Source organism: Teleopsis dalmanni, chromosome X (assembly GCF_002237135.1).
Source record: "Teleopsis dalmanni isolate 2A chromosome X, ASM223713v2, whole genome shotgun sequence".
Lineage (NCBI taxonomy): Eukaryota > Metazoa > Arthropoda > Insecta > Diptera > Diopsidae > Teleopsis > Teleopsis dalmanni.
This window is the reverse complement of record NC_051848.1, coordinates 66,297,404-66,323,633: the sequence shown is the minus strand read 5'-3', so window position 1 is coordinate 66,323,633 and position 26,230 is coordinate 66,297,404. Positions and strand designations below refer to the sequence as shown.

The window sequence follows — 26,230 nt, the reverse complement described above, 5'->3', positions numbered from 1 at the left end:
CTGGTGATTTACTTAGTGAAGTTAAAAAACTGCTCAATATTTACTTATAAAGACCTTAAACTTTAATGCGACTAATTTTGTAATAGACTGTGACTACTCAAAATTAAACTTGAATTTATAAAAAATTAATAATACTCGTATTCAAATTGTTATGATTCTCCTATGAAATTAAAAATTATTGCTTTTAATGTTGATCATAATCTAATTGATATTGTTCAACCAAATATGTCACCATATGCTTCCCTAATTCTGTTGGTTTAAAACGATTATATTGTGATTGATGAGAAAGTCGTACTTTTCTGATGCCAACAATAGATGATGATGTATATATTATCATATATACCATATATCAGAAAATATATTAACTAACCTTGACTTAAGAAATGATTTTTTCCATGCCATATTTGAAATATGGTGTTGGACAAATTTTTTCAATTCCTTAGATTGCAGTAAAGTTATTCTTTTTTAACAAATTTTCGAAAAGTTGTGGTTAATAGGTTATAGTATACTATTTAGCAGTTACCGTCTGTTCAGTCTTCAGATGATTTCTCTAATTTGAATTCTCTAATCTATTGTGCTGATGATAGCTTAACATGCACGATGCAATCAGTGCATTCCAGCTCAGTTCATCAGCAATCATTTTGTGGGTATTACTAGACTAAGCCAGAGCCAAGTTAACTTGATCAGTCGAAATTTCTGAGTGACCTTTGCAAAAGTCGTCCTATAAAAAAAAAATTTCCGATCTGGAATCTTTGAAACCACTTCAAGACAGTCACAAGCATATTCTGGATATGTTATTTGGAACTACACAAATTTTAGGCTACCATTTGCAAAGAGAATGAATCTCTTATACAACTGCGGTGTAATTTGCACCGAAACCCTCTTATTAAATTTATATTTTCTTTTTTCATTTCCATAGCTTGCTATTGATAGAGTACACAGATAATACTATAATTATCGCTTAAGATAGAGTGCAATAGCAGCCCACTATACCTCAAAAATAAAATGGAAAAACTCTAAATTTAACATATAGGTGAAAAATAGTATTATATTTAGAGAAACATAGGGAAAGAGATAGGCAGTGGAAGCATTTCCAGTACCACAGTATATAAAAATGTTATAACTTTGTGTGGGCCTATTTTTTGTAAAATAAAAAAATCAGTGTCAGATTTATGGAAGATAATTGGTCCTTCAGTTCTGAAGTTGTATGGATCAAAATCAAAACAATAACGGGGACTCTAAAAGACAAAACAATATGAATATTTTCACTAAAAATGACAATGGCAGATAAAATAATTCAATTATTTCACATTCACAGTAATTTCTCAGTAAAAAGTCTTGAAATTAGTAAAATCTCTTTTGTTCCCAAATTAACAAATTACAATGATGGACTATCCAATACAAAAGCAGTAAAATATTAATAAAAATTTTTATATTCATTTTATATAAACGCACTTTCATTGTAGTGAATAATTTCTTTTAATTCAAAAAGATCCATAATATTAGACAAAGGTATTATGTTCACTTCTCACGTTTTTAGAGATTATTGCATTGCGAAAGGTATACAATACCTGCTTAGAACTATAGATATGACTGAGGGCGTTGGTTAGACGTAGATAGAATTCACAAAATGGGGGACTTCATTTAAGGCATATATAGCAAACCCTACAAACTGGTATAAGTATACACATAGTAGAAAAAGTCTACGGATATTCACAAAATTTTTCTAAAATTACGCATAACTTTTTTAATTTTTACTCAAATTCATTTTTATTTCCTGATTTATTTTAACCCAAGAAACAACAAAAAAGTTCCAATATAAAAACTAAACAGTTATTCTTTAAAAAAAAATTGAACACTATTATATGAAAAAGTAGCAATTTTTGAAGCAGAAAAAGTCTACGGATATTTCTTAATATTTACATTAAAACAATAAAATTCACAAAAATCTTAAATTTAATAGCCTGTGGGATAACCTCTGCATTTAATAACCTCTGTTAAGCGTCTTTGCATGGACTCAACCAGCTTTGCAGTATCCTGTGCGTTTATTTCTAGCCATTCTTCCTTGATGACGTTTCTTACTATATCCTTGCTGGAAAACATATGCTGGCGAATCTTATTTTCCAAATAAACCCACAGATGTTCTATAGGACTAAGGTTTGGTGATTCTGGTAGTGTTTGAAGTTGCCTGAGAGCATAGTACAGCATCCAAATCCGTACTATGACTGCTGTATGCTTAGAGTCATTGCCCTGCTGAAACAAAAAGGTTGCCTCAAGTCCTAACATTCTGACATTTTCTTTCAAATTTGTTTTTAGAATATTTAGAAAACCATATTTCTCCATTGTATCTTGTACAAATTCAAGTCTAACCGCACCATTACTTGCTATACACCCCTAAATCATTACGCCGTCACCAACACGTTTTACTGTTTACGGTTTATCACAGGTTGTGCATAATTTTCTCCATACAAGTTTTCTAACTTTGATTCCAAATATTTAAAATTGACTCTCATCGGAGAAAATAACTCATATTCAGAACTTTATAGGTTTATTTATACGCTTTCTTGCACGGCTTAATCATTTTATTCTATTATATCTGGATATGTATGGCTTCTTTCCTGCAATCAGGGTATAATACATGCATTTCTTCAAAATTTTCCGCACAGTATCAGGACATATTTTGTTTTCTAGTATTTCGACATTATGTCCAGCTAGTTTGAAAGCTGTTACTCTTGGATTTACTTTCATCTGGTTGATTATGGTACATCTTTCTCTATTTGACAGAAATGAGGGGCGGCCAGTGCGAGGTTTAGAAACGTAAGTACTCGTCTCTTTGAAGTTATTTATAACTCTATACACAGATGAATATTGACAACCAATATCTTTAGCAATTTTTCTTTGGCATACGTCATCTTTCCAAAATTTAACAGTTATTTGTCGCTCACTAAAACTAATTGCAAGTCTCTTATTTTATATTGTAAAAATTTGTTGCTTATATAAAAAATATTATTATTCAGTGATTAATTTTTAGACTCTTCAGGAAGTCAACTAATAATTAAACATCATTTAATGAAACGTTTATGCTTGCAAGCGAATTTAAATTAACGGTAAATGTAAATATTAAGAAATATCCGTAGACTTTTTCTGCTTCAAAAATTGCTACTTTTTCATATAATAGTGTTCAATTTTTTTTTAAAGAATAACTGTTTAGTTTTTATATTGGAACTTTTTTGTTGTTTCTTGGGTTAAAATAAATCAGGAAATAAAAATGAATTTGAGTAAAAATTAAAAAAGTTATGCGTAAGTTAAGAAAAATTTTGTGAATATCCGTAGACTTTTTCTACTATGTGTATATATCTACAAGAGTCTTGTTAAGAGACTTCGACTGGAATATGTTAGAGGCTTTAATGTGAGGAATAAAAGTACTTAGTAATAGGCGAACTAACACAACAACACAGTTTGGCACATGTGATAAAAAAAAAAACAAAGTTTTTTGGACATCCAGAATAGCATAGATAATAAATAAAAAAACAGATAATGTAGTATAGAAGGTAGGGCTTCGTAAAGGGCCAACAATGAAAACAGAATATAAGTAAATGTGGGTACATTGTTCGGTCTAATGAAGTGGAGAATGGTCAAAAGTAGAATAATTTTATAAACATTTTTAAATATGTAAATATTTTCTTGTAAATAAGAAAATAAATATATCTACAACTTAATTCTAAATTCCAGCGTATTGAATTATCTAAATTAATTGTTGTACACATAATATAATTTTATTTTGTATTATTCTTTGTAGATATACCGTTAATACTTTTAAATGTAAAACCGTAAGTCAGACTTTTTTTCGCTATTGGATCCTGAAAATAGAACCACTCAAGATAGTATTTAAATATAGTGGTATTAATGTACGCAGCGTATGGGTCACATTTGGCATTCACCATTTCGCAGAAGTGCAACATAAAAAACAAAGCTAATCTGCCAAATATACCTATTAGGAGAACTCTGAGCATGGGTGGAGCTGCCAAAGCTGCTGGTTTAATTAACGGTGGCCAGCGCGGCTCTTTGCCAACGCATACACCGTCACCACTACTGTTTCAGTGGCCTCCCATACCAGTCTCAATGTACACCAGTAACTTACGTTTAACAATGATGAACCAGGATCCAAAAGACTTGCATACAGCACGTTTAATTATTGGTGAACTTCGAGCCAAGGTTCGATATCAGGCAGAGCATATAATGAAATGGCGCAAAGCATATGCTGTACAAGTAAGTTGATAATTTCAAATGCTCGATAATTACATATTACTAAATTTTATCTTAATTAAGGTACAACTACATTATCGATACCAAAAAGAAAAAAGCAGTCAAATGAATGCATTAACATCTCAACTGTTATTATTAGAATCCCGGCTTAAACGCAAACAGAAGCAAATTGCACATTTGTTGAGCTTGCGGGAAGTAACAATACAGCGACAGCACAAAATTATTGACACATTGTCGACACGTTTAACTGATAATGGATTAGAGACTATTGAAGTCAACTATGGTGCAGATTTGGATGTATTGAACGATTCAGACTCAGCAGTCGTTTTGGAAGATATTGATTCAGACGTTTTCAATTTATGGCCACGGCAGAAGAGTAGTGGCATAAGTACAGCTTCGTACAATAATGGAGATAGTATCACAATTGTTCGATCTATCTCTGATGCCATTGAAACGAATGTAAATAGGTATAGTAGTGGGCGACGTAATAATTGTTTTTTGCGACGACCCGATATTCTTGAAACTGTTTATTCTGTCGAAGAAGATCCGGAGCCACAATCTGATGTAGCGGAGAAACGAGATAAATTCAAAAATAGTTCTGATAAAGCATTAAGCTCTAGTTTAACTGAAGGACATATTGACAACATAGCAACAAACTCCACAACATCGTCAGTTACTGCATCTAACGACAATGATAAAACTAAAAAACAAAATGATAACTACCTAAAAAGTCACAGCAACACTTGCAACAATTTATTGCAACAACAAAAAAGATCATCAACTAAATTGCGACGTACAAATACCGAAATTGGTTGTACAGTTTACAGCGTTATAGTTCCACAGCCGCAAAAATCCTTAGCATCAAACGATGGAACAGATTATAGTAATGAAATGCAATGCGTTGGAAAATCCCAAATTACTAACTTCAATTGCGTGATGGACAATCATCGTTCTGTAGAGAAAACAAAAGACGATATATATAAATTTACAAACAAAGTCAAATCGAAGAGTTTAGAGGAACTGCGAGGAAGTCTGGTGGAACATGATTGTACTTTAGATCCAAATGTAGATAATACAGGCTGCTATGCATCAAGCCATATACCGAAAACAGTACAATCATACGCGTGACAAATACCACAATCTAGTGGTTCGACTATAGACATTGATGCCATGAACACAAAATTTGAAGACTCTACAGTGCTTAAAGTGACAAGTTTCGATTCAACAGTGTCCAGTGCTACCAATGCTATACCCACTAAGATCAGTGCAACACCAGCCACTGAAACAATGTGTGCTAATAACACTACTCTAGCATCTACAAATCAATTCTTTACAAGACAGTCATCAACTCTTCCGCGGATTTTTACAACGCATTCTACTTATAGTTCAAGCAGCACTGGTGTTACCAGATCTGAGAATAATAGCGAACGTGGGAGTTTCTAGCAATTAAAGAAATTTTTCATACGAAATTGTAATAAAAAGTAAATGTACATTTTTCTATTTTACATTCCCTTGCCATTGCATTTTATTTCATTTCATGAAATGGTGATTTATTGTTATTTTATATACATTTTCTGTATTTGTGTTCGAAATAAAATCAGTGATACTTTTTGAGATCTATATTTATTGTTAATTGTTTTGTGTTGGATCATTTAAAAATTTATTTATTTTTAAGGCATACTTTTGAAAAGAGTTCCCCAATATAATTGCTTTGCACATCACTACAAGTTTTGAAAAATACTAGTAAGGCCGAGATTAAAGAGACAAAGTTTACACTTCTTAAATTAGACATTTTCTAACCACGAAACGGAGAAAAATCGTACTCATCTGGATATCAGGACACTGCAATATAAAAGGAAACGAACTAGCAGATGCAGAAGTCAAAAGTACTTATACCTCCCCATCAATATACGATCACAATCTCAACATCTCCGACATATTAAGTACATGAAATGCAAAGCAATGCACTATAAAGATAACTTTTGGTCCAACACTATAAAGTAGCCAACCAAAGCAAAATCTCTATATAGCAATAGTCTCTCTCAAAAACTCAACGCCGGAAACGCTTTGACATAATTAAATTCACCAGACCCCGACTAGACTCTACCACCTACATGTCAAGTATGCAACACTAATTTAACCATTACCCACGTTCTGATATAATGCCATAAATACCGATCGTACGTAAATAGATTAAATTAATCAAATCCCTTTGAAATTCTTCAACTCACTCCAATAACCAGAAAACCATAGAACCATCACATATCCAATACATAAAAATTTATCATTAGGCCTGTGTCGCTATAGCCTTAATTTCTTATACGAGTATAAGTTAATTGTATCTTTTAAGTGCAATGTAACTTCTGAATAAAAAAAAAAGACAAAGCTCAAACTTCCAGTTAGGCTTGAAAATGTTAGTAGAGAGCGATATATTGGGTTTTAATATTTTAAATTTTCGTTCAAAATTTGTCGACAGGTTCCTTTAGGTTAAAGGAAACATGTAAAAAGCGAATTTTTTTAACATTAACATAAAAGTCTTTTATTACTTAAGGTTTATTAAATCTAAGTCTAACTTATTTTCTTATTCTTAGAAGGATTAGCCTGGACCAGGTATTTCAATATATTTTAACTAGGGAAGCACAAAGAAAATGTAAACAGGATAGTTTTGGATTGAATAACATTTTTTTGATTTATTTTAAAATTTCGTTACAAAAAATCATTACTTCTGTTAAATAATTAAATGTATCTTCCCAATAATTTTTCTATATAACATACCGATTTCTCAAGCGAAGAATGTTATTTATCCAGACTTTCACTTGCATAAAAGTCTAACTTAACGGTAATATTTACGAAGCTCTAAAGAACCCCATAGTAAAATCAGAATTCACAAAAATTCGAACGAAAGAGATTAAAAAGATATATCCATGTGAAAATCTCTTAACCAGAAAGCTTGCTATTACGACAAGACTTTCTTGCGTGAAAAGATCAAATCGGTCAGTCTTGAGTAAGTAGTTTTTGTAAGTTAATTTGGAATATATTTAAGTTTAAGTTTTTTAAATCCCAAATAGTCTAGAAGTGTTTAAGTGAGATCTCTGTTATGAAAATAATCTATTATATTTAACTTGTATTTATTTATACTATGTTATGTATAATGCAATATATTACATATATTAAATATGGTGAGTTCAAATTTTATATATCAGTTACTGAGAGTATCAAACATAAGCGAACGTGCATAAAAGTAGAAGCGTTAAAAATCAAAGCTATGGTTTACTCTTACCTTAAGGTGGTATGGATCAACAAATTTGTACTTTCACCTCAGAGAGTAAATTGGGGCTTAAGAGAAAAAAATTAAATTAAAAGTTAGATAATATGCTAGAGGCATATGAAATAATAAATACCAAACTCTTTACTATATAGTAAGTCACAAGCATATAAAATAATATATATTATATATACTTTTTTTCTAGATAATGTATTGAATGTGTATAAGAAAAAAATCGATAATTGAAGTAGCTGCTCCATCTCAGATAATGGGTAAAAGGCATAAATAACCCGTGGTTGTCTGCGCCGATTGCTAGTCACACCATAAATGATCCAGTCAAGCCTTTATATGAAGTCTTTAACCCAAATTTCACGACTTTTCTTTACCCACAACATTTGATTGCGTCTCCGGTTTTTGCTATTTTTGTTTGTATCTTTACTTGTTTGGATGGAAGGTTCTTTTTAGAACCTTATTTTCAGATGTGTGGTAAGATGTGTATGGCACTTACGCGCCATTCTTATGGAAAAGAAAACTTCGTCACCTTTAAAACTAAGCAATGAACCACTATGTATATCCATTCTATATTATGCAGGAACTGGTCATATATTAATAAAAAAAAAAATTATTTTAGATATTTTAATAAATGTCAAAGTTTCATTGAAATAAATGCTATCTTCATGTTTCAAATAAAACTTCAATAAAATTTTAACTTTGATCATAAAAAGTAAAAGATATTGCAACAAACAACTTTCAAAATTTGAGCTTCCTGTTTAATCATCAAAATTATTAGCAAAAAGCACAAAAAACGTTGCAAAAGCCTTGGCTTTTATTCTTCAAGATGCCTAAATCATTCAGTGTGAAGTTAAAAAATGGAAATAAAACTCATATACTCAGCAATTTGACAAAGGACACTACAATCGGTATATTTAAATTGCGTGTTGGTTTGGCCATAATAAAAAATGTTAGTAATCTGCGTATATCTATCGGTTTTCCTCCACGCTTGTTGAATTTGTCTCGGAACGCGGATAGTATTGATTCGATAGGGATTAAGAAAGATGTGATTTTGGTTCTTGAAATGAAAGAATCTGAACAGAAACATAAAAAGCAGGTGGAAAATATTGAAGTACCGGCCGAAATTCGCCCAAAAAAAGAATTGTTTTGCTCTGTGAAAGTTTGTGCTGCTGACATTAATAGTGGAGCAATTGACGGAAGAAATATTGGCTTATTGGTACGTCAACCCATTGCAGGGAATGCTTCTAGTCTTTTTATGGCAGTACGCTATGCCATGACGGGTAAGATAGATGCAAATGCTGATGAGGAAATGCGACACATAATAGCAATTAAACTTGCCTCCGAGCCAGAAAGATTCAACAAAAGCATACTCGGAGTGTCTAATGCCAATTATCTCGAACGGATACTAAACCCCACAACTTGTGGTGGTGGTGTTGAGTGTGCTATATTATCAGAACACTACAGGGCCGAAATTGATGTGGTTCACATTGCTGAAGGCATTGTATACAGATTCGGTGAACGTTCCAATTATGCTCGTCGTATGTTTCTTACTCTTAAGAACACCCACTATGATGTCCTTTATATGACTCATACCAATGTAAGTATAAGTACTTCTTTATAATTGCATTTAAAAACAAAATTTATTGGTTTTTAGCGGGCTAAGTGGTCAATAGTTAGATAATACACTTTTTAAAAAAATGTTTTGTTTTTGTAAAAGATTTTATTTGAACCGATATTTCGACTATATTCTATAGCCATCATCAGGGTACTATAATATTAATGTATTGTATAAGTATTTCTTTATGATTTATACTAAAATATGGCTGCATTGTATTGGCATTATATAGCACCCTAATGATAATTATAGACAGTAGCAAGGTGTCAGCTTTTTGGCAAGGTGTTTACAATTTGAACAAAACAGAATTCCAACTATAACGTATTCCCCCTACTTCTGAGTTTTGTCCTTTCCACAAGCAAATAGCATACAAGACCAACAAAACAATTTATTTAAATGTTCACAGCCTGTGATCCATTGGTTTTTGTGGTAAATAGCTGTAGGAAAACGGCGACTTACCACATATTTCGACATTTTTACATGAGGTACCAAATTTTTCATATCTGGAGTTGGTCATTTTATGAATTAAAACCTTTTTTTCAGAAGATCGTTTAAAAAAAGATATTTAAATCAAATCTTTAATCACACTTTTATCCATTTCTAAATATTATTTTTCACTTCAAATTTCTTTAATTTTTTTCTTTACTTTTACCATTTGCTAGTATAAAATTGCAATAATGACTTTGTTTTTGGTTTATTTCCAACCTCTACATAAGAGTAAGAAACTCTCATGCATTCATTTACTCTTTTATTTTGTATTTACTATGCGCGGTTCAGTTTTTTTACTGAACCATTTGTCCATATAAAACGGCAACCGTGGCTTTGATTGTTTTTGTACGCTTTGTATGAACTTGCGGTTCAATTTAGTCGACTGAACCTCTAGTCAAATGTAAAGCGATTTTCGCTCAGTCATTTCTTTTCTCTTTTGTATTTACTTTGCATAACATTGGAGGTTCACTTTTTTTATTAAACCGCTTGCACGCATTAATTTAAGAGTTATGATTATTTTACACACATATTTTGCGGGGCTTGTTTTCTCTTTTATTTTTGTATTTGTTTGTATGTTTTATGTTTATTCAATATTGAACATAGTCCCAATGTGAATGTTATTTCATTTGCATGCTTTGTAAGCAGCGCGGTGCAGTTTTTTTCTGAACCTTAGTATATTTTAAGAGGAATGTGTTTTTTCTTTTATTAATTATAAGTAATGTTGGGTGTAACTAACATATGTGAAATTTTGTTTGTATTGTACGTTTTGTGTTTATGTTAATCTGTTTGGAAAAGCTACTATTAAAAATGTTAAGTAGCAAAATAGCGCGAAAATTTACCTAATAAAAAAAAGATCTAAAAAGGAAGCTTTGTTAAGGTGTTCAGTGAACACTCTGAACCATTTGACGCCTCGCCTCTGACTATAGACTATTTTCGAAATATCGATTCAAATAAAATCTTTTAAAAAAACAAAAAATTGTTAAAAAAGTATATTATTTAACTATTGACCAATTAGCTTAACGGGTTAAAATTATTAAAATATATAATACTTTAAATGTTTGTTTCGAAGTATTTGAGAAGTACGGTGTTTGAGCGGCTTGAGTATACTCAAGTGTCAACATATGGATTCAATACTATAATTGCTTCCAAGCGTTCAAGTTACTTAAATAGCTTATTCGACGTCTGAAAGTTTAGCTACTTTGGCAAGATTTTTATGTTCGAATGTAGATACATTTTATTATCAATTCTTATTTATAAATGGAAATTCGTATATATTGGTAAGTAAAAGTGTGAGTAAAAATCCAGCCAAAAGTCGTCAGTATAGACGTAGAGTAAACGGTTCCATTCTAATTAACAAAACTGCTATAGATATGCTGCAAAATCTAAAGGAACAATAATATTTTCGATAAAAAACTATAGCTTTCTAATTTGTATCGAATTTGTAATACTTTTTGAATACTTTGGTATAATTATTATATTTATGGTGGTTTCGTTAGGAAACTTATCCGGTGTTCGAAATATTATATATAGCAATATTCGAATATTCGAATACAAGTAATAAAGAATAATTTATTAAGCGTATATAAAAAATTCGAAAATTAATACTTTTTCGTTCCAATGTTTTAAGAAAAATTTTCGTAAATTTGAATGTTTAATTTCATATTTATATTTATTTTATATAAATACGTAGTACAGCAAATTTTCGAACTACATATTTTTTCCCTTATATTTCCAAAGGCATATTGTGCTCGAGCAAAATGTTTAAGCATGACTGGACATAAAAATGCTTCATGCTTCGTCTTCGTGCGGCATGACGTGTCGATCAGTTTGAAGGTTCGATCGGATTGAATATTATTTGAATTCATTATCCATTATTTTAGTATATATATAAATAAATACATAAATACACAAATATTGTACTTATTTCTATATCAAGCGTATATTAATACACTTTTTTCTTTTTATCTGTAGAGTACCTTACGCAGAACGCTTTTCCCTATTAACGAAGTAGGTCCATATGAACAAGCACTTAAATTTGCAAGAAAAAAAAAATGGCACAATAAAAATCACAAACTCCGGTTCAAAAAAGACACTTCGTATGTTCGTAGCAGACACAGTGAGGACAAACTAGCTAGACTATGTAAGCAGGCTAAAGCAAAGTTTGATGATGTGGAAACTGCAATAAATCAGTATGCTTGTATAGAAACGGAAGATTCGGGTTCAGATGATGATATTCCATTAGAATGTGTGATGAAAAATAATAGTACCGAAAGAGATGATACAAACAAATTCGTTGTAAGGAAAAACAATAGTGCTAATACACAGGAAATTCCTGTCAAGACTGAATCTTCACAGTGTAACACTAATGTTTCAGAACGATTTCTTACGAAATCCAGTACTTCAACACAACTCTCAATTGGATCCTTTAAAAATGAGAAATGTGCTAAAGAAACCGAAGGAGATCCTACAAACAAAGTTGATGTAATGCAAGTCAATAGTGCTAATATACAAGAAATTCCTGCTAAGACTGAATGTTCAGAGTACAACACTAATGTTTCGGAACGATTTCTTATGAAATCCAGTGCCTCATCACAACTCTCAATTGGATCCTTTAAAAATGAGAAATGTGCTAAAGAAACCGAAGGAGATCCTACAAACAAAGTTGATGTAATGCAAGTCAATAGTGCTAATATACAAGAAATTCCTGCTAAGACTGAATGTTCAGAGTACAACACTAATGTTTCGGAACGATTTCTTATGAAATCCAGTGCCTCATCACAACTCTCAATTGGATCCTTTAAAAATGAGAAATGTGCTAAAGAAACCGAAGGAGATCCTACAAACAAAGTTGATGTAATGCAAGTCAATAGTGCTAATATACAAGAAATTCCTGCTAAGACTGAATGTTCAGAGTACAACACTAATGTTTCGGAACGATTTCTTATGAAATCTAGTACCTCATCACAATTCTCAATTAAATCTTTCAGAAATGAGAGATGTGCTGAAGAAACTGAAAGAGATGCTACAAACGAATTCAATAATGAGGTTAAATCGAATCAAATTAAGCACTTTAAAGCAATTGTGAAAACATATTGTGTGTCTTCTGACTCTGTTTTGTGTCAACCGGTAGAGACCGTAGGAAAATTTAAACGTAGTCGCACATTTACATAATAATTACAATTAGTAAGCTAAATTTTAAATGTATATTTATATAAATCTTGTTCCTCGTCAATAAGCAACAATTATATATGAACGTTGCTTATTTAAAATAAAAAACAATTATTGCTGAGCAATTGAATTAATTGATTTCTAATTTTTATTTTTAATCTATACGATAGTAATTAAGATCTTGAAAGTATCATCTGCTTAAATCTATATTTAAAATTTCGAAAAATTCCTGCATTAATAGTAAATATCGGTTTTGTCTATGGACATATTATCTCGTGCTACATTTTTTTCAAGGACATTAAAGACTACTTTTGTCGCGTTTAAAGTGAACACGTAAATATTAAGGATAACAGAAACACTATAGAATTTTAAGAGATCTTTAAATTAACGATATGTAATATAATAACTTTCTAGTAAGTTAGCAAACTGAATTCATTACGTAATGAGATCACTCTCTATAAGTTAGATCTGATTGCAGTATGTTACACATACTAACCCAGCATCTACACTGGGTAGGCTTTGGAAAGATTTAGGCATACTTTTCTTCACAAATAAAATTCGAAAATAATACATATTTCTATTCGCACATAAAAATCTTGCCAAAATCTAGCACGTGTAGATGCTCAAAAAGATCAGTTTTCGACTGATCATATTCGGCTCTTTCATTGACTGTTGCAATATATAAACGGCATGCAGTGTACTGTTCGCAATTATATATTAAAAATTAATTTTGATTAGCGAACCACCACTGTACCTTCAAAGTGAAATTTTCTCGCCGAGTGGAAATGCTGATAACTGTCAACACCCGGCTTCTTAATCTAACCTAACCTTCAAAAGCTCGTCTAGAAGCGTATTTAAATGAACACACACCACTGACCTACTAAATGCTTTAAAGGAGATAAAGGTGAGCATAGTACTGCACAATCACATTGATATCAGCATGCTTATCAAATATGTACTCAATAATCTAGTACTTTTTTTGAAATCCAAGAAATGATAAATGGTGAAAAGGTCATCAAACTATATGTAAGTTTCCCAATAGGAAGTTCGCTAAATTGTTTATCCAAAGAAATATTAATTGATGTACAAATATCACTGGCTGTTAAAGATGAACACATCCCTAAGATGTACTTGGCTGAATATAACAGTTGTGGGACATGAAACATGCCTGACGCAAAGAAAACTTTAATACACTTAGTATATATGTAAGGTACTGACTTTGAAATGTTGTGGATGCAGCTAAACACTAAGTCGTACACTTTTGAATCATAAGACAAATACTTTTTGCTAAACAAACAAAGAATTAGGAAGACCTTGCAATCCTAATCAACGGGAGAATGTATATTCGCCCACAAGATGAATATACAATTCTCAATAAAACCACTCTATCAGACGTTTTTCTAATTTGTATCGCTAAAGTCCCAGAGGTGTAAGCTTGGCAACTTGATGCCAATCTAAGCTAACCAAGCTAGTTTAGATGTAAATTAATCAATTCATTAAAGATACTGTATATTTATTTATCAGTGGTAACAGAGTTTAGCTGTTCGGAACATTTTTCAGAACTCAGTTATTTAAATAAGTTGCAATTTTTCTGTATTCCATTTTAAATCTGTGTATTAAATCAAGCTATAAAATAATTTTAAATATGAAGTATCTGCATCATTTACCAAACAAAAATATTTTGAATATAACAAGTATTACCTTTGCAAATCAGCAATAACTTACAATATACCATACATTATTTTTAACATCAACATTAATTTCCACATGCACACCTTACCAAACTCATCCGATTAAGACTAGGACGTATCAATTTAACACACACTTATTTAATAGATCAGCACCACCCTCCTGTCGGTTCTGCAACATTTTATATTCAATACAATATATACTTATCGAAAACTCGCATCTCTGGAAACACAGAAACACCATATTTGGAAACACAATCCGATCAATCTATTAGTAGACCCCTCAAAATCAAATATTCTGCTTATAATTAAGTATCTTCAATATAACTTAAAAAAAATATATGTATACCTTAATTTAGCCTCAAACACTACACCCGTCTTCTCTACAAACCCCTCTTTCGCTATCTAAAAAAAAAATAATAATAATAAAATAAATAAAACAAGGCACTTAAGCCTTAATCATACTGTCATCCTAGCTCTTAACTATAATACCCTTCTTTCTTTTCCAAATCGGTAACCTTAAGGCCAAGTAGCTATAGCTTCTATAAATTTTAGTTAGATTTTATTTATAATTACGTTATAACTTTGTTAATAAATAAATAAATATTATTTATTTTACATAATTCTGGCACTTGCATAGTTGCTTCTTGACCGCCGGTTTTCTCAACTCAACTCAAATGTATACTCGTATCGTCCACAGTGAAATAAAGAAAAAAATATTAAGAATTAGCACATAAATGTGTTTATGGGAAAAATAAATTTCTAATTTAGTTTTCTTTTTTTTACTAACACAATAGCTTTGATTTAGTTGTCAGATTTTTTTGAAGTAAAATAGAATTTGAAATAAACTATGTGTTAAATTTAAAAAACATAAATAAATTTTTTTTGTGTGTACAATTCAAAAAATTTGTTATAAAAATTTGTTATAAAATTTTCAGTGAAAGTTAGATAAAATACTTGAGCTTAACGATAAACAAAATTTTTATACCCGATTGATTCGCAAAATTATTGATTAAAAGGAATAAAGGGGTGATATCTAAAATGCCTAAATCGTTTTCTGTGAGGCTTAAGTTTGAGAATAAAACTCACATCCTTGATAATTTGACGAAGAACACTACAATCGGAATTTTCAAGTTGCGTATTGGTTTACTTGTATTTAAAAATGTGAAGAATTTGTTGGTGTTCATGGGTTATCCTCCACGTTTGCTGGATCTATCTCGAAATGCTGATGACCTGAATTCTTTAGGAATAAACAAAGACATAACGTTAGTCTTGGAACAGATGGAGCCTGAAGATGAGGATGTAAAACTTGAAGATACTGAGGTTATGGGAATGCATAGGAAAAAGCTGTTTTTACCCGATCGAATGGTTCTTACTGATAAGAAAACTATTGGGTTATTCGTACGTCAACAAATAGCACGAAATGCATCGAGTCTGTTCACTAGCATACGCTATGCCATCACTGGTAGAATTAATGAAAAAGCATCTGAAGAAATGAGGGAAATGGTTGCACTAAAAATCGCCTCTCAACCTGAAAGATTTAATAGAAAAGCATTGGGAATGACGAATGTCAATTATCGTCAATGGATATTGAATCCAAGCTCTTGTGGCGGTAGGGTGGAGTGTAGTATATTTGCAGAATACTATAAGACGGAAATCGATGTTGTGCATGTAAATGAAGGAGTAGTATATAGGTTTGGGGAACGTCTCAATTTTACTCGTCGTATGTTCCTTACTCAAAAAAACTCTCATTATGATGTTCTCTATATGACTTATGCTAATGTAAGTGAAGGTATATATTTTTGTTTGCTTGTCATTTAATTTAGAATTTATTTTTTGTATCAGAGTTCCTTGCGCAGAACACTTTTTCCTATAACCGAAGTTGGCGTATACGCACAAGCACTTAAGTTTGCAAAGAAGAAGAAGTTCCAAAAGCGAAATCAAAAGTTTCGCTTCAGAAACGACACATTGTACCATGTTCGTAGCAAACTAAGTGAAGTGAAAATGACCAATCTTTTCAAAAAGACTAAAACAAGCCTTGAGTGTGTGCAAACAGCTGTAAGTCAAAGTGAAGACGTTAACGTAGAAGAATCAGATACTGATGACAGCTTAATAACACCAAATACAAGAGAAAACACCAACGCTAATTCACAGCAAGCTCTAATACAATATAGTTACTCCATGCAAGATAGAAATGCCTCTGAGGATTGTATTATCAAATCAAAAATTTCACATCAGTATGTGGAAAATGAAAGCTGTGTAAAGGAAGTTGAAGAGGAGACAGAAGTTGTGCAAACATCTGTGAAACAATGTCATTTCCAACAAGTCGGTCATACCAAGAGCATTCTAAAAAAAGCGGTTAACCATTTTCAATAATCGTTTTACGCTTTCCCCACAGTAAATCTCGAATTTTCATACTAAGCAGCACGACATGAAGAGTTCTTAAAAATATATAGTCTTTTTTAAATATTTTTTATTAATAAGTAGAGTTTTAATTTATTAACGTATTTTTAATAAATCAAACAAATACTTTTTCTAATTAACTTATAAGAATATATGAGTGATATGAAAAATTGTCTAGCAATTGTCGAACGTCCATAAACCTGATTGGCGATTGACTATCTTGAGTTGGTAGCACCTAATGTCATCAGATCATGTGACACCTCATCTTTTCATCGTATGCATTCATTATAATGAAAAAATTGTTACAAGGAAGTAGTAGGAATTATAATGAAGAATCCTGAATCTTCTGCAGATATGACCTTCCTACGTCGAAGATACAATCTGGTTATTCGACACCTTATCCTTCCATCATATATGAGAATATTATTATGAGAATTTAATAAATAGTTTTATAACAATAATTTAACAAATTTTAGTTGTAAAACTATTATTAAACAAATTTATTAAAAATTTACTCACTTCGGCATTTTCAAATTATCAATATTTGCTTGGAATAGCTTTTGACAGTTTTTTTCAAATTCTTCTAAGATCGTAAAAAATCCACGATATTAAGCTAATTGCAGAGTTGCACAGAAAAATAATTACCATTTTTAAGAAGATTAAAAATTAATCTTGACCAAAAGGACATTAACGTTTGCATGAGAAATCTGAGATTATACAAAGAGATTAGTACTTTAATCTCGATTGTTGTTTTAATCTACCTTAAATCTCACATTGTGAACGCTGTATTAAACTAGTTTTATGTACATTTTTGACGTTTTGACAGGGATGTTACGTTGTATCTGACGCTCCTTCGTTGTATGCATTTGCTTGTGAATTAAGTTTATATATGAAATTAAACCAGAATTATAAAATAAAGTAAATTTGAAATAATTTTTAATCATTTCTTTTATCAAATATTAATGAAATAATGAATAAAATAATATTATTATCACATAAATTATATGGTAAGGCAATTTTATTAGGTTTATTTGTTCTTAGGTCGTGTGCGAGTTAGGCTAAGTTGCGTTTTAAATAAGGGAAATTCTAAGTTGTGTCGATAATGTATTGATGTGTCGATACGTGTTGATAAATGGCAAAATGTGTGCAGTGCAAAAAATCCCAAAAAATCTCCCATTTGGTTTAGCATCAACTTAGCCTAACTCGCACACGTCCTTAATATTAGTTATTTACAAACATATATGCAATCACTAACAAATGTTACATTATTTCGAAAAATTACGTATTCGAGTATAAAAATTAATTCTAGTTTTTGTTTTATTCGCGATCATTATGAAATTTTTAGTTGTGAACTCAAACTGCAATGTATCTTTAATAAGGCCGTGTGCGGTCTTATTGAGGTAAAGTAAATTGAAATTTCTTAGGGATTCTTTGCACTGCACTTATGTAAATATTTATTAATTTATTTATTGCACTTATTTATTATTTTTTGTTAAAAGATTTCAAATTTAATTAATCATCTTATAAAATTTTCGCAATGGTAACACCTAATTTACCTAATTTTTATTTAATTTACGCTATTCCAAATTGTGTTTAATACCAACATTTACTGCCATATCGATATAATTTACTATTTCCCTCAATGTATATAATATAAATCTTATATACAGTAATAATTTTGAAATTGAAAACATAAGAATCATTCTTGTCCAATTAAACACAGTTTAAGTTCTACAAGTAAGTTAAATAAATTTGAACAAATCAAAATCTAGGTCTTCAATATGTTTATTACTCATTTCTTTTAAATATTAATTGTGTATATATATATTTGATCACTTTACCGAATAATCGGTAAGTCGGTAATGTGATAATTTTATATATATGTATGTACTTGTTTTCGTAAAATTTGTGATCAACTTAACGAATTAGCAAAACAATAACTCTGACAACTTTTCCGGTATTCAGCTCATTTTTATTATTATGAAATATTGCACAACATTTAAATTGAATTTTTATTGTTTGAAGATATAAAGAAATGTTGATAAAAAAATATTAAATACAAATGTATATTTTAATTTACTTTTATTACTCTCAATTACCGTTTTAATGCTTTTTTGTGAAAGAAAACCATCAAAAACTAAATTAGTCGCTTTGACACTTCAATTTCATAACATTACGGAGTAATTATTAAAAAATAAAAGTTGAGATGTTCTTCATTTTATTTTTTTATGAAGCTTTTTATGAAGCACGTAATTTTTATATATTCTACTTGTAGTTTTTTCCATACAAAATTTAGTTTTAAGGTTAGAACGAAATTAAGGAAAATTGCCTTAATTTCATCAAAACGAAGGCTCAAATTAAGGCAGTATGAACACTTTCAAAATTAAGTTAATTTCATTTGTACGGAATTAAGGAATTTTGGCTGTCTGAACATGGTATAAGGTTTTGTAATATAAAAATCGTGGCGAAGTCTCGCCAGTGTAGCGATGAATAAACTTTGTTTCGTTCCTATTTTGTACCTTGCATCAAAGATGCCAACTTGGCGGAGATGAATGTTATTTGTTAAACTGTCAATGAATAACTCTGTCACTTTCTTTTCTATGTGGTGTTAAGTTTTGAGTGCGTGTCATTTCTTAACTTACGCTGTGGTTAATAGTTGATTAATTATTAATTGGAAAACACCGTAATCTTAAGTACGCTAAAACTAAAAAAATATCAAATATGTCTAGTGAGGTTGTGGAGCAACTAGCTGAAAAAGTTGTAGATGCTGTCGAAAATTCTACGGGCGGTAAAATAACAAATGAAAAGACTCCTTCCACTCCTGAAGGAATGGCCATGGCTTACGGCAGCCTTGTTGTCATGGCTATGCTGCCCATAGTATTTGGATCTATACGCTCTGTAAAACTTCACCAGATAAAAAAGGTAAATTAACTAAATAATATGCCGCGCACATCTTTTGTTTAAACGTCATTTGTTTTAAAACCACATCATCACTTCTGATGATACTTAAATATTAACTTCAAAAATATTAATTTAAATTTTCGCCAAATGAAATACATGAACACTATATGTATTTTCAATACATTTTAATTAAATTATTTTTGAGCACAAACAGAGATGTTTTAAATAACTGATAAACGTTTTTTTTTACTTTAAGTTTTCATGCGCATATTATATATACATATGTCGACGTTTTTTCAATATTTGCAGGCCACCGGCGAAAAGACTGACACAATGACGAAAAAAGACGCTATGTTCTTTCCAATAATTGCATCCGGTGCGCTTTTTGGTTTATATATGTTCTTTAAAATATTTTCCAAAGATCATATAAATGTTTTGTTGACTGGATACTTCTTTTTTCTCGGAGTCATTGCATTGGCACATTTACTTAGTCCCATAGTTAATTCATTGATGCCAGCAGCTGTACCAAAAATACCATTCCACATACATTTTACTCAAGGCGAAGGTCGCAACAAGAAAGATTTAATCAATTACAAATTTTCTACACATGATGTTGTTTGTCTGAAATTATCTTCAATTATTGGCATATGGTACCTGTTGAAGAAACACTGGATTGCCAACAATTTGTTCGGATTAGCATTTGCGGTGAACGGTGTAGAATTGTTGCACTTAAATAATATTGTAACTGGCTGCATACTACTTAGTGGTTTATTTTTCTACGATATTTTCTGGGTATTTGGAACGAACGTTATGGTTACTGTTGCTAAAAGTTTTGAAGCACCTATTAAGCTAGTCTTTCCCCAAGACTTGATAACAAATGGCTTAAATGCTTCAAATTTTGCTATGTTGGGATTGGGAGATATTGTTATTCCCGGAATTTTTATTGCATTGCTTTTGCGTTTTGATCACAGTACCAAACGTAAAAGTCGCATTTATTTTTACGCCACATTAACGGCCTACTTTTTGGGTCTGCTGACCACCATATTCGTCATGCATGTCTTTAAGCATGCACAGCCAGCGCTATTGTATTTGGTACCCGCTTGCATGGGCACACCCCTATTCGTAGCACTAGTACGTGGAGAGCTGAAAACATTATTTGCGTAAGTTAAACCAAATTAAATTCGCAATTTCTATGTATTATCTTTATATTTTAACAGATATGAAGATCACCCAGAAGAAGAAATTAACAACAAAAACAATACTAAACAAATAAGTGCAGATAATGGTAACAATAGCAACAAACCATCTGGTAACAATAATACTAAGAAAAAGGAATCTAGGAAGGCAAAATAAATAAGAAATCAAGTCATTAAGTCATTGCTAAAGATCATTTCCGTAAAACTTCCGCGTTCAAATAAAACTAATTTAAAACTAATGTATTTAAAATTGGATCAAGACATCTTTTTGAAATTGTTAAAAGTAGCGAAATTTAACAAGTTCAACACTACCACTGATTGCGCACTGATTACTTTTAAATTTTTTTTTTTTTTTTATTTTTTTTTTTTTTTTTTTTTTGTTAATTCTACAAGTAATTAAGAGAAAACATATTGAAACAAAACTATTTTTTACTCGAGATATCCTATCAGACATTAAATTTCGAACTTCCAATAATCGTGCAAACGGTTAAGCCTTATGTAAATAATAACTGCATAATATATAAGTTATTAGTGTGTAAATGAGGTCAACCCAATCGTATCGATTAAAAATATTTTTTAAAATTACATATTCTAAGCTGCAATGCAACTATTATCCAATATTTTATTAATATTCGTTAAATTTTTTGTTTTTCCTTAAAATTAAGATATTTTTAAGTAACAATCCACGCGATGATATGCATTGACCGAACCTTAATAAAATGTTAAACAAATTCAAAACACTTTTTTCTAATTATTTAAATAGGTAGGTTCCATATATCTATGGTATAATAAATATACGTAAATACTAAAAATATAAGTATTTGGCGCACTGCAAGACCTTCTTCTGAATAGCATTCTAAGCTTTGTCTAAGCTCTTTATAAAATTCTTTATAAAATACTATTGTTAACACAATAGTAATTAAACGAAGAAATGAGCTATGAGTGAGTTTCAAGAACGGCTGGGTTTACATCTCGGAGCCACTGCAGTTCGACTCCCCACAAAGGGTCTACACAAGCAGGTTCCAGCAAGCTACAACGTGAATACATGGGTATTATAAACCCTCAAGCAGTGGTTGGTAATTGTTTATGTTAATTAAAGTTAGCGTTAATTAAAGTTAATTTTAATTAATGTAAATGGTAATAACGAATGTCCTTACCATACAGTTCTAAACACAGCTTCGAAATCGGAAATTCCAAATGCACGTCTTATCAAGGTATCAGGAATTTCTGATTAAATTTTTTATGAAAAATTAAATCTTAACTGCTTTTAAAAAGAATATTTATCTATTACTAAAACAAATATTAATTTTATGTACACCAAACTATAATATTCAGCTTTAATTTTATATAGCAATGTCGTACCATCTTTTAATTTCTATTAAGAAAATAAAATGTTATAAGGGTTATACACATAAAATTATCTTTTAAAGCCAAAAATACATTAAAACACCAGTTCTTTAATAAAAGAAGTAATAATTGCTAAAGTAATTAGTGGATGGTTAATACGGAGAACTCCATTAGATGCGAGGGGTCCAAGCTATGCCTGCAAGTATACTAAAAAAAGAATAAAGTAAGCATGAGAATCGCTGAACATAAGCATGGTATAAAGAGATGATTTAAACCTAGAGATCAAAAAACCGCTTTGTCGATTTATTGTGCTACGATATATCACACACTAAATTTCGAAGAATTTCGAAATATCATAAAAAAGTATCTAAACCACCGACGTTGATAATTTCTTAAAATGCTCTATATATATTAGACATTCGAGGTAATTAAAATATTAACTTTAAAAATGACACGGAAGGTTTTGCTCAAAGTTACATATCTCTGTTCTAAGGAAAAGACCAATAACTTAGTATATGTCTTTAAAAATATATATTTTTTTATTTATTTCAGTTAAATATGACAAAAGAGATACGATTAAATAACAAATATTTATCCCATTTTCTACTAAAGGTTTTTTATTATTTTTTAAGTTCTAAGCTATATTGGTTTTTAATTTTTTTATTAATCAATATTAAAAATTTATTTATTTACATTTTCATTACATTATTGTTAAATAGAAATTAAATCACATTAAATAGTTATACAATAATTTGATTAAAATTAAACTAAAAAATTTATTGACTTATTTAAATTAAAATTATTTGTTTATATGTATATGATTTGTTTTATATATATGAAATGAACATTATCAATCAATATAAGAAAAAACGAATTGTTATCTGTTTATTTATTGGTTCGTTAAAATACAGATTGTGTTAGAAACAATGAAGATGATCTACCAGACAGACCTTAATCTACATTCATTAATTATATATAAATAAAGAAATGAAATAACAATAAATGACAATTAGCAAAGATAATAAATATGGTAAGATGTCTATGTTTATCTCCAAGTGGGTGATCAAGAGGTTCGCAACGACAATTTACTCTAGCAAATCAATATAAACCATAATTTTTTAATACTATATATTATGTTAGTATGATGTCAACAGAAATTATAAATTTCTGTTAAAGCAAACAAGACCAGAACATAATTATCAAGAAATTGTTGTTTATATGGCGGCTTCTTTAATCAGATCGCTTTTGGTAAAACTCTATTAATGGAAGAAAACATTTGTTGACTGATTTAAAGAAATCAAGCAATGTAAAATACAAACAATTATTGTAGGAACATATCTTATCCCATTGAAATTTGATATGTTTTCAAATGTTAGAAGCAATCATAATTTTTACTATGACACATTAAGTGCACATTGAACATTAGTACACTATACTAATGATGTGTTTAATTATGAAGTTTAGCATTTAACACTTGTAACAACAAACTGTAATAAAAATAAATTATTTTTGTTTTCATAGAAATTCAAACAGCCAACGACCACACCACAGTGTGTCATTTTAATTATTTTTCACGGTTCGCAATATTAGAGAATTTGAATGATTGTCCGTCGATCATAAACTACTTCTTCGCAGACATTTAATTTTACCGTTTAACATGATCCACATCAAGAAAAAGAACAGACAAGTAAACAAATAGATGAAAGCTTTCTAAACAAAATGTATAATAATTATTAAAAATTTCAACTTTCAAGCAAATCATTTAATTCAAAAAGAACAAAGACGTGGGAACTAGTAGTCCAGTCCTTTATTCTTAGTGAATTTTAAAATTAATTTTAGTGTTAACTCACATATAAATAAAAATAACAAAGTTAACGTTATCTTGGTCTAATTTGATGCTTTCTCTGAATCAATTAAAAATTAAAGAAAATAAAAACATATAACATTCTTTATGGTATTTTAGTATTTGACGCTGTCTGCCCCTTAAACATTAATAAACTAAAGAAAATAAAAATATATAACATTCTTTATAGTATTTAGTATTTAAAGCTTAAATGTATTCTTAAAATTTGCTTTACAAAAAAGGAAATTATGAAAAACGAAATTTGTACATGAGATGAGCAAGTCTGTTTTAACATAGTACTTTTAAAAAGTTTCCAGTTGGTCAATAGCCATCCATTTTGAACTTTCTAATGCATCATAGAGTTGAGAATCGGTTTCCATAGCTTCACGGTTAAGTTTATCAACATCTAATACTTGTTTGTATTCAACCAGAGTATATTCATCCCCGCGTCCGTTTGTTGAGCTTGCTACTGCAGCGGCTGCAGCTTGCTGTTGTTCATACATTGCATTGCGTTGAGCACTCCAAGCCTCAGCATGCTGTTGCAACGTTTGAGTGTCCGAGTGAGGTTGAGTAATAGCATGTTGCAAATAAGCTGCAGCACCATCTGCGCTTAAATTTGTTTCGTAGAAATTTTGCCAAGAATTATAACCTTGCCAATAAACAGCACTCGGGTCATAGTATGGAGAATAATCTGTACTGCCTGAGGATAATGTCTCACTAACTGTGCCACCATAACCATAGTTACTATTTGTACCCAAGGCAATACCTAGTTCATTCTTTGGCTTAGGAACAGCATTACATATTTTAATTGGTTTAGCACCTAAGCCGATAAATCCATTCATTTCATACAGCGCAGATTTTTGTTCATCTTCAATACCAAAATGCACAAAACCGTAACCTTTTGAGAAACCAGAACTATCTAATATAACTTTAGCCGCTTTAATTGATGTATATTTTGTGGAGAAAATTTTGTAAAGCTTATAATCGTCAACATCAGAACTAAGATCTCCAACCCACACACTGAATTCGCGATCGTTACCAGGTAGCTTATATGAATTTGTTGCACTATTTAGACGGAAGCGTACTATTGGATTAGTACCAGGAATCGGCTTTCCATTCAGTTTATGCATTGCATCCAACGCGCTTTCGTCCGTGGCAAAGTTGACAAAACAGTAACCTGCCGGCTCACCAGTATATTTGTTGCGCATCAGGCGCACAGTTGTCGGCTCCTCACCCATTTTACGAAAAGCAGCAATTATGAAATTTTCAGTCATATAGGACTCTAACTGTTTTAATATTGGATTAAATACATTGCAATGATAAGTTTTATTTATTACTTACGCTGCCCATCCAAAGTTGACAATGTACTGCAGATGCCATCTTTCCAATATGTTTACGAAATCTTGTTTGTCAATAAAGCAAATTAGAACACGAAAACACCGCTTCACAAGAATAAGCAGAAAACGCTCCGTTATATTTGTTGTTTGACATGAGCCGAAGAGACATTTGAAATAATGTTCTTTGAGTCAAAGAATACTTTTTAAGAATGGACATAACTCGCGGTGTATGTTCAATGTTCAAAGCCATATTTAGGCCGTGTAAGAGTTCGAGTAAATTAAGTTAAAGTAAATGGAAATTTCTTAGGGATTTTTACACTGCACTTATGTAAATATTTATTTATTTATTTGTTGCACTTATTTATTATTTTTGGTAGAAGTTATGGTTATTTATTTATTAAATATCTTATACAATTTTCACAATGGTAATACTTAATTTAACTAATTTTAATTTAATTTACCCTGCTCGAAATTCTGATAAATACCAACATTCACTGCCATACCGACATAATTTACTATTTCCCTCAATTTACCATCAATTTGCTCGAGCTCGCACGCGGCCTTTAGTAATTTTTGAGTATTAATTTTAGTGCATTAATTTTGATGTTTGCTACACTTAAAGAATTCTGCAAATTCTTAAAAATGTGTATACATGAACTCTCTATGGTAGAAAAGTAATTTAACATTTTTTTGCCATTAA

The 26,230-nt window shown here is 30.6% G+C and overlaps 5 protein-coding genes across 5 annotated transcripts; 4 read left to right on the top strand and 1 right to left on the bottom strand.

The window, feature by feature from the left end:
- Positions 1 to 3,813: 3,813 nt before the first annotated feature.
- On the top strand, positions 3,814 to 5,413 carry LOC119662785. The gene is made up of 2 exons (XM_038072543.1): positions 3,814 to 4,269; positions 4,330 to 5,413. Exons 1-2 carry the CDS (start codon positions 3,907 to 3,909, stop codon positions 5,392 to 5,394), a joined length of 1,428 nt encoding a protein of 475 aa, XP_037928471.1. The 5' UTR covers positions 3,814 to 3,906; the 3' UTR covers positions 5,395 to 5,413.
- Positions 5,414 to 8,254: 2,841 nt separating this feature from the next.
- Positions 8,255 to 12,949, top strand: LOC119662062. Its single transcript, XM_038071606.1, has 2 exons — positions 8,255 to 9,140; positions 11,619 to 12,949. The coding sequence occupies exons 1-2, from the start codon at positions 8,370 to 8,372 to the stop codon at positions 12,816 to 12,818; spliced, it is 1,971 nt and encodes a 656-aa protein (XP_037927534.1). The 5' UTR covers positions 8,255 to 8,369; the 3' UTR covers positions 12,819 to 12,949.
- A 2,451-nt stretch (positions 12,950 to 15,400) lies between these two features.
- Positions 15,401 to 16,984, top strand: LOC119662655 (ubiquitin thioesterase OTU1-like). The gene is made up of 2 exons (XM_038072329.1): positions 15,401 to 16,285; positions 16,349 to 16,984. Exons 1-2 carry the CDS (start codon positions 15,545 to 15,547, stop codon positions 16,877 to 16,879), a joined length of 1,272 nt encoding a protein of 423 aa, XP_037928257.1. The 5' UTR covers positions 15,401 to 15,544; the 3' UTR covers positions 16,880 to 16,984.
- Positions 16,985 to 19,487: 2,503 nt separating this feature from the next.
- LOC119689128 (minor histocompatibility antigen H13) lies at positions 19,488 to 21,246 on the top strand. The gene is made up of 3 exons (XM_038103876.1): positions 19,488 to 19,828; positions 20,117 to 20,967; positions 21,025 to 21,246. Exons 1-3 carry the CDS (start codon positions 19,628 to 19,630, stop codon positions 21,158 to 21,160), a joined length of 1,188 nt encoding a protein of 395 aa, XP_037959804.1. The 5' UTR covers positions 19,488 to 19,627; the 3' UTR covers positions 21,161 to 21,246.
- A 3,063-nt stretch (positions 21,247 to 24,309) lies between these two features.
- LOC119662107 (tRNA selenocysteine 1-associated protein 1) lies at positions 24,310 to 25,703 on the bottom strand. The gene is made up of 2 exons (XM_038071658.1): positions 25,535 to 25,703; positions 24,310 to 25,479 (listed from the first exon to the last, which is right to left on the bottom strand). Exons 1-2 carry the CDS (start codon positions 25,571 to 25,573, stop codon positions 24,496 to 24,498), a joined length of 1,023 nt encoding a protein of 340 aa, XP_037927586.1. The 5' UTR covers positions 25,574 to 25,703; the 3' UTR covers positions 24,310 to 24,495.
- Between the last annotated feature and the right edge of the window lie 527 nt (positions 25,704 to 26,230).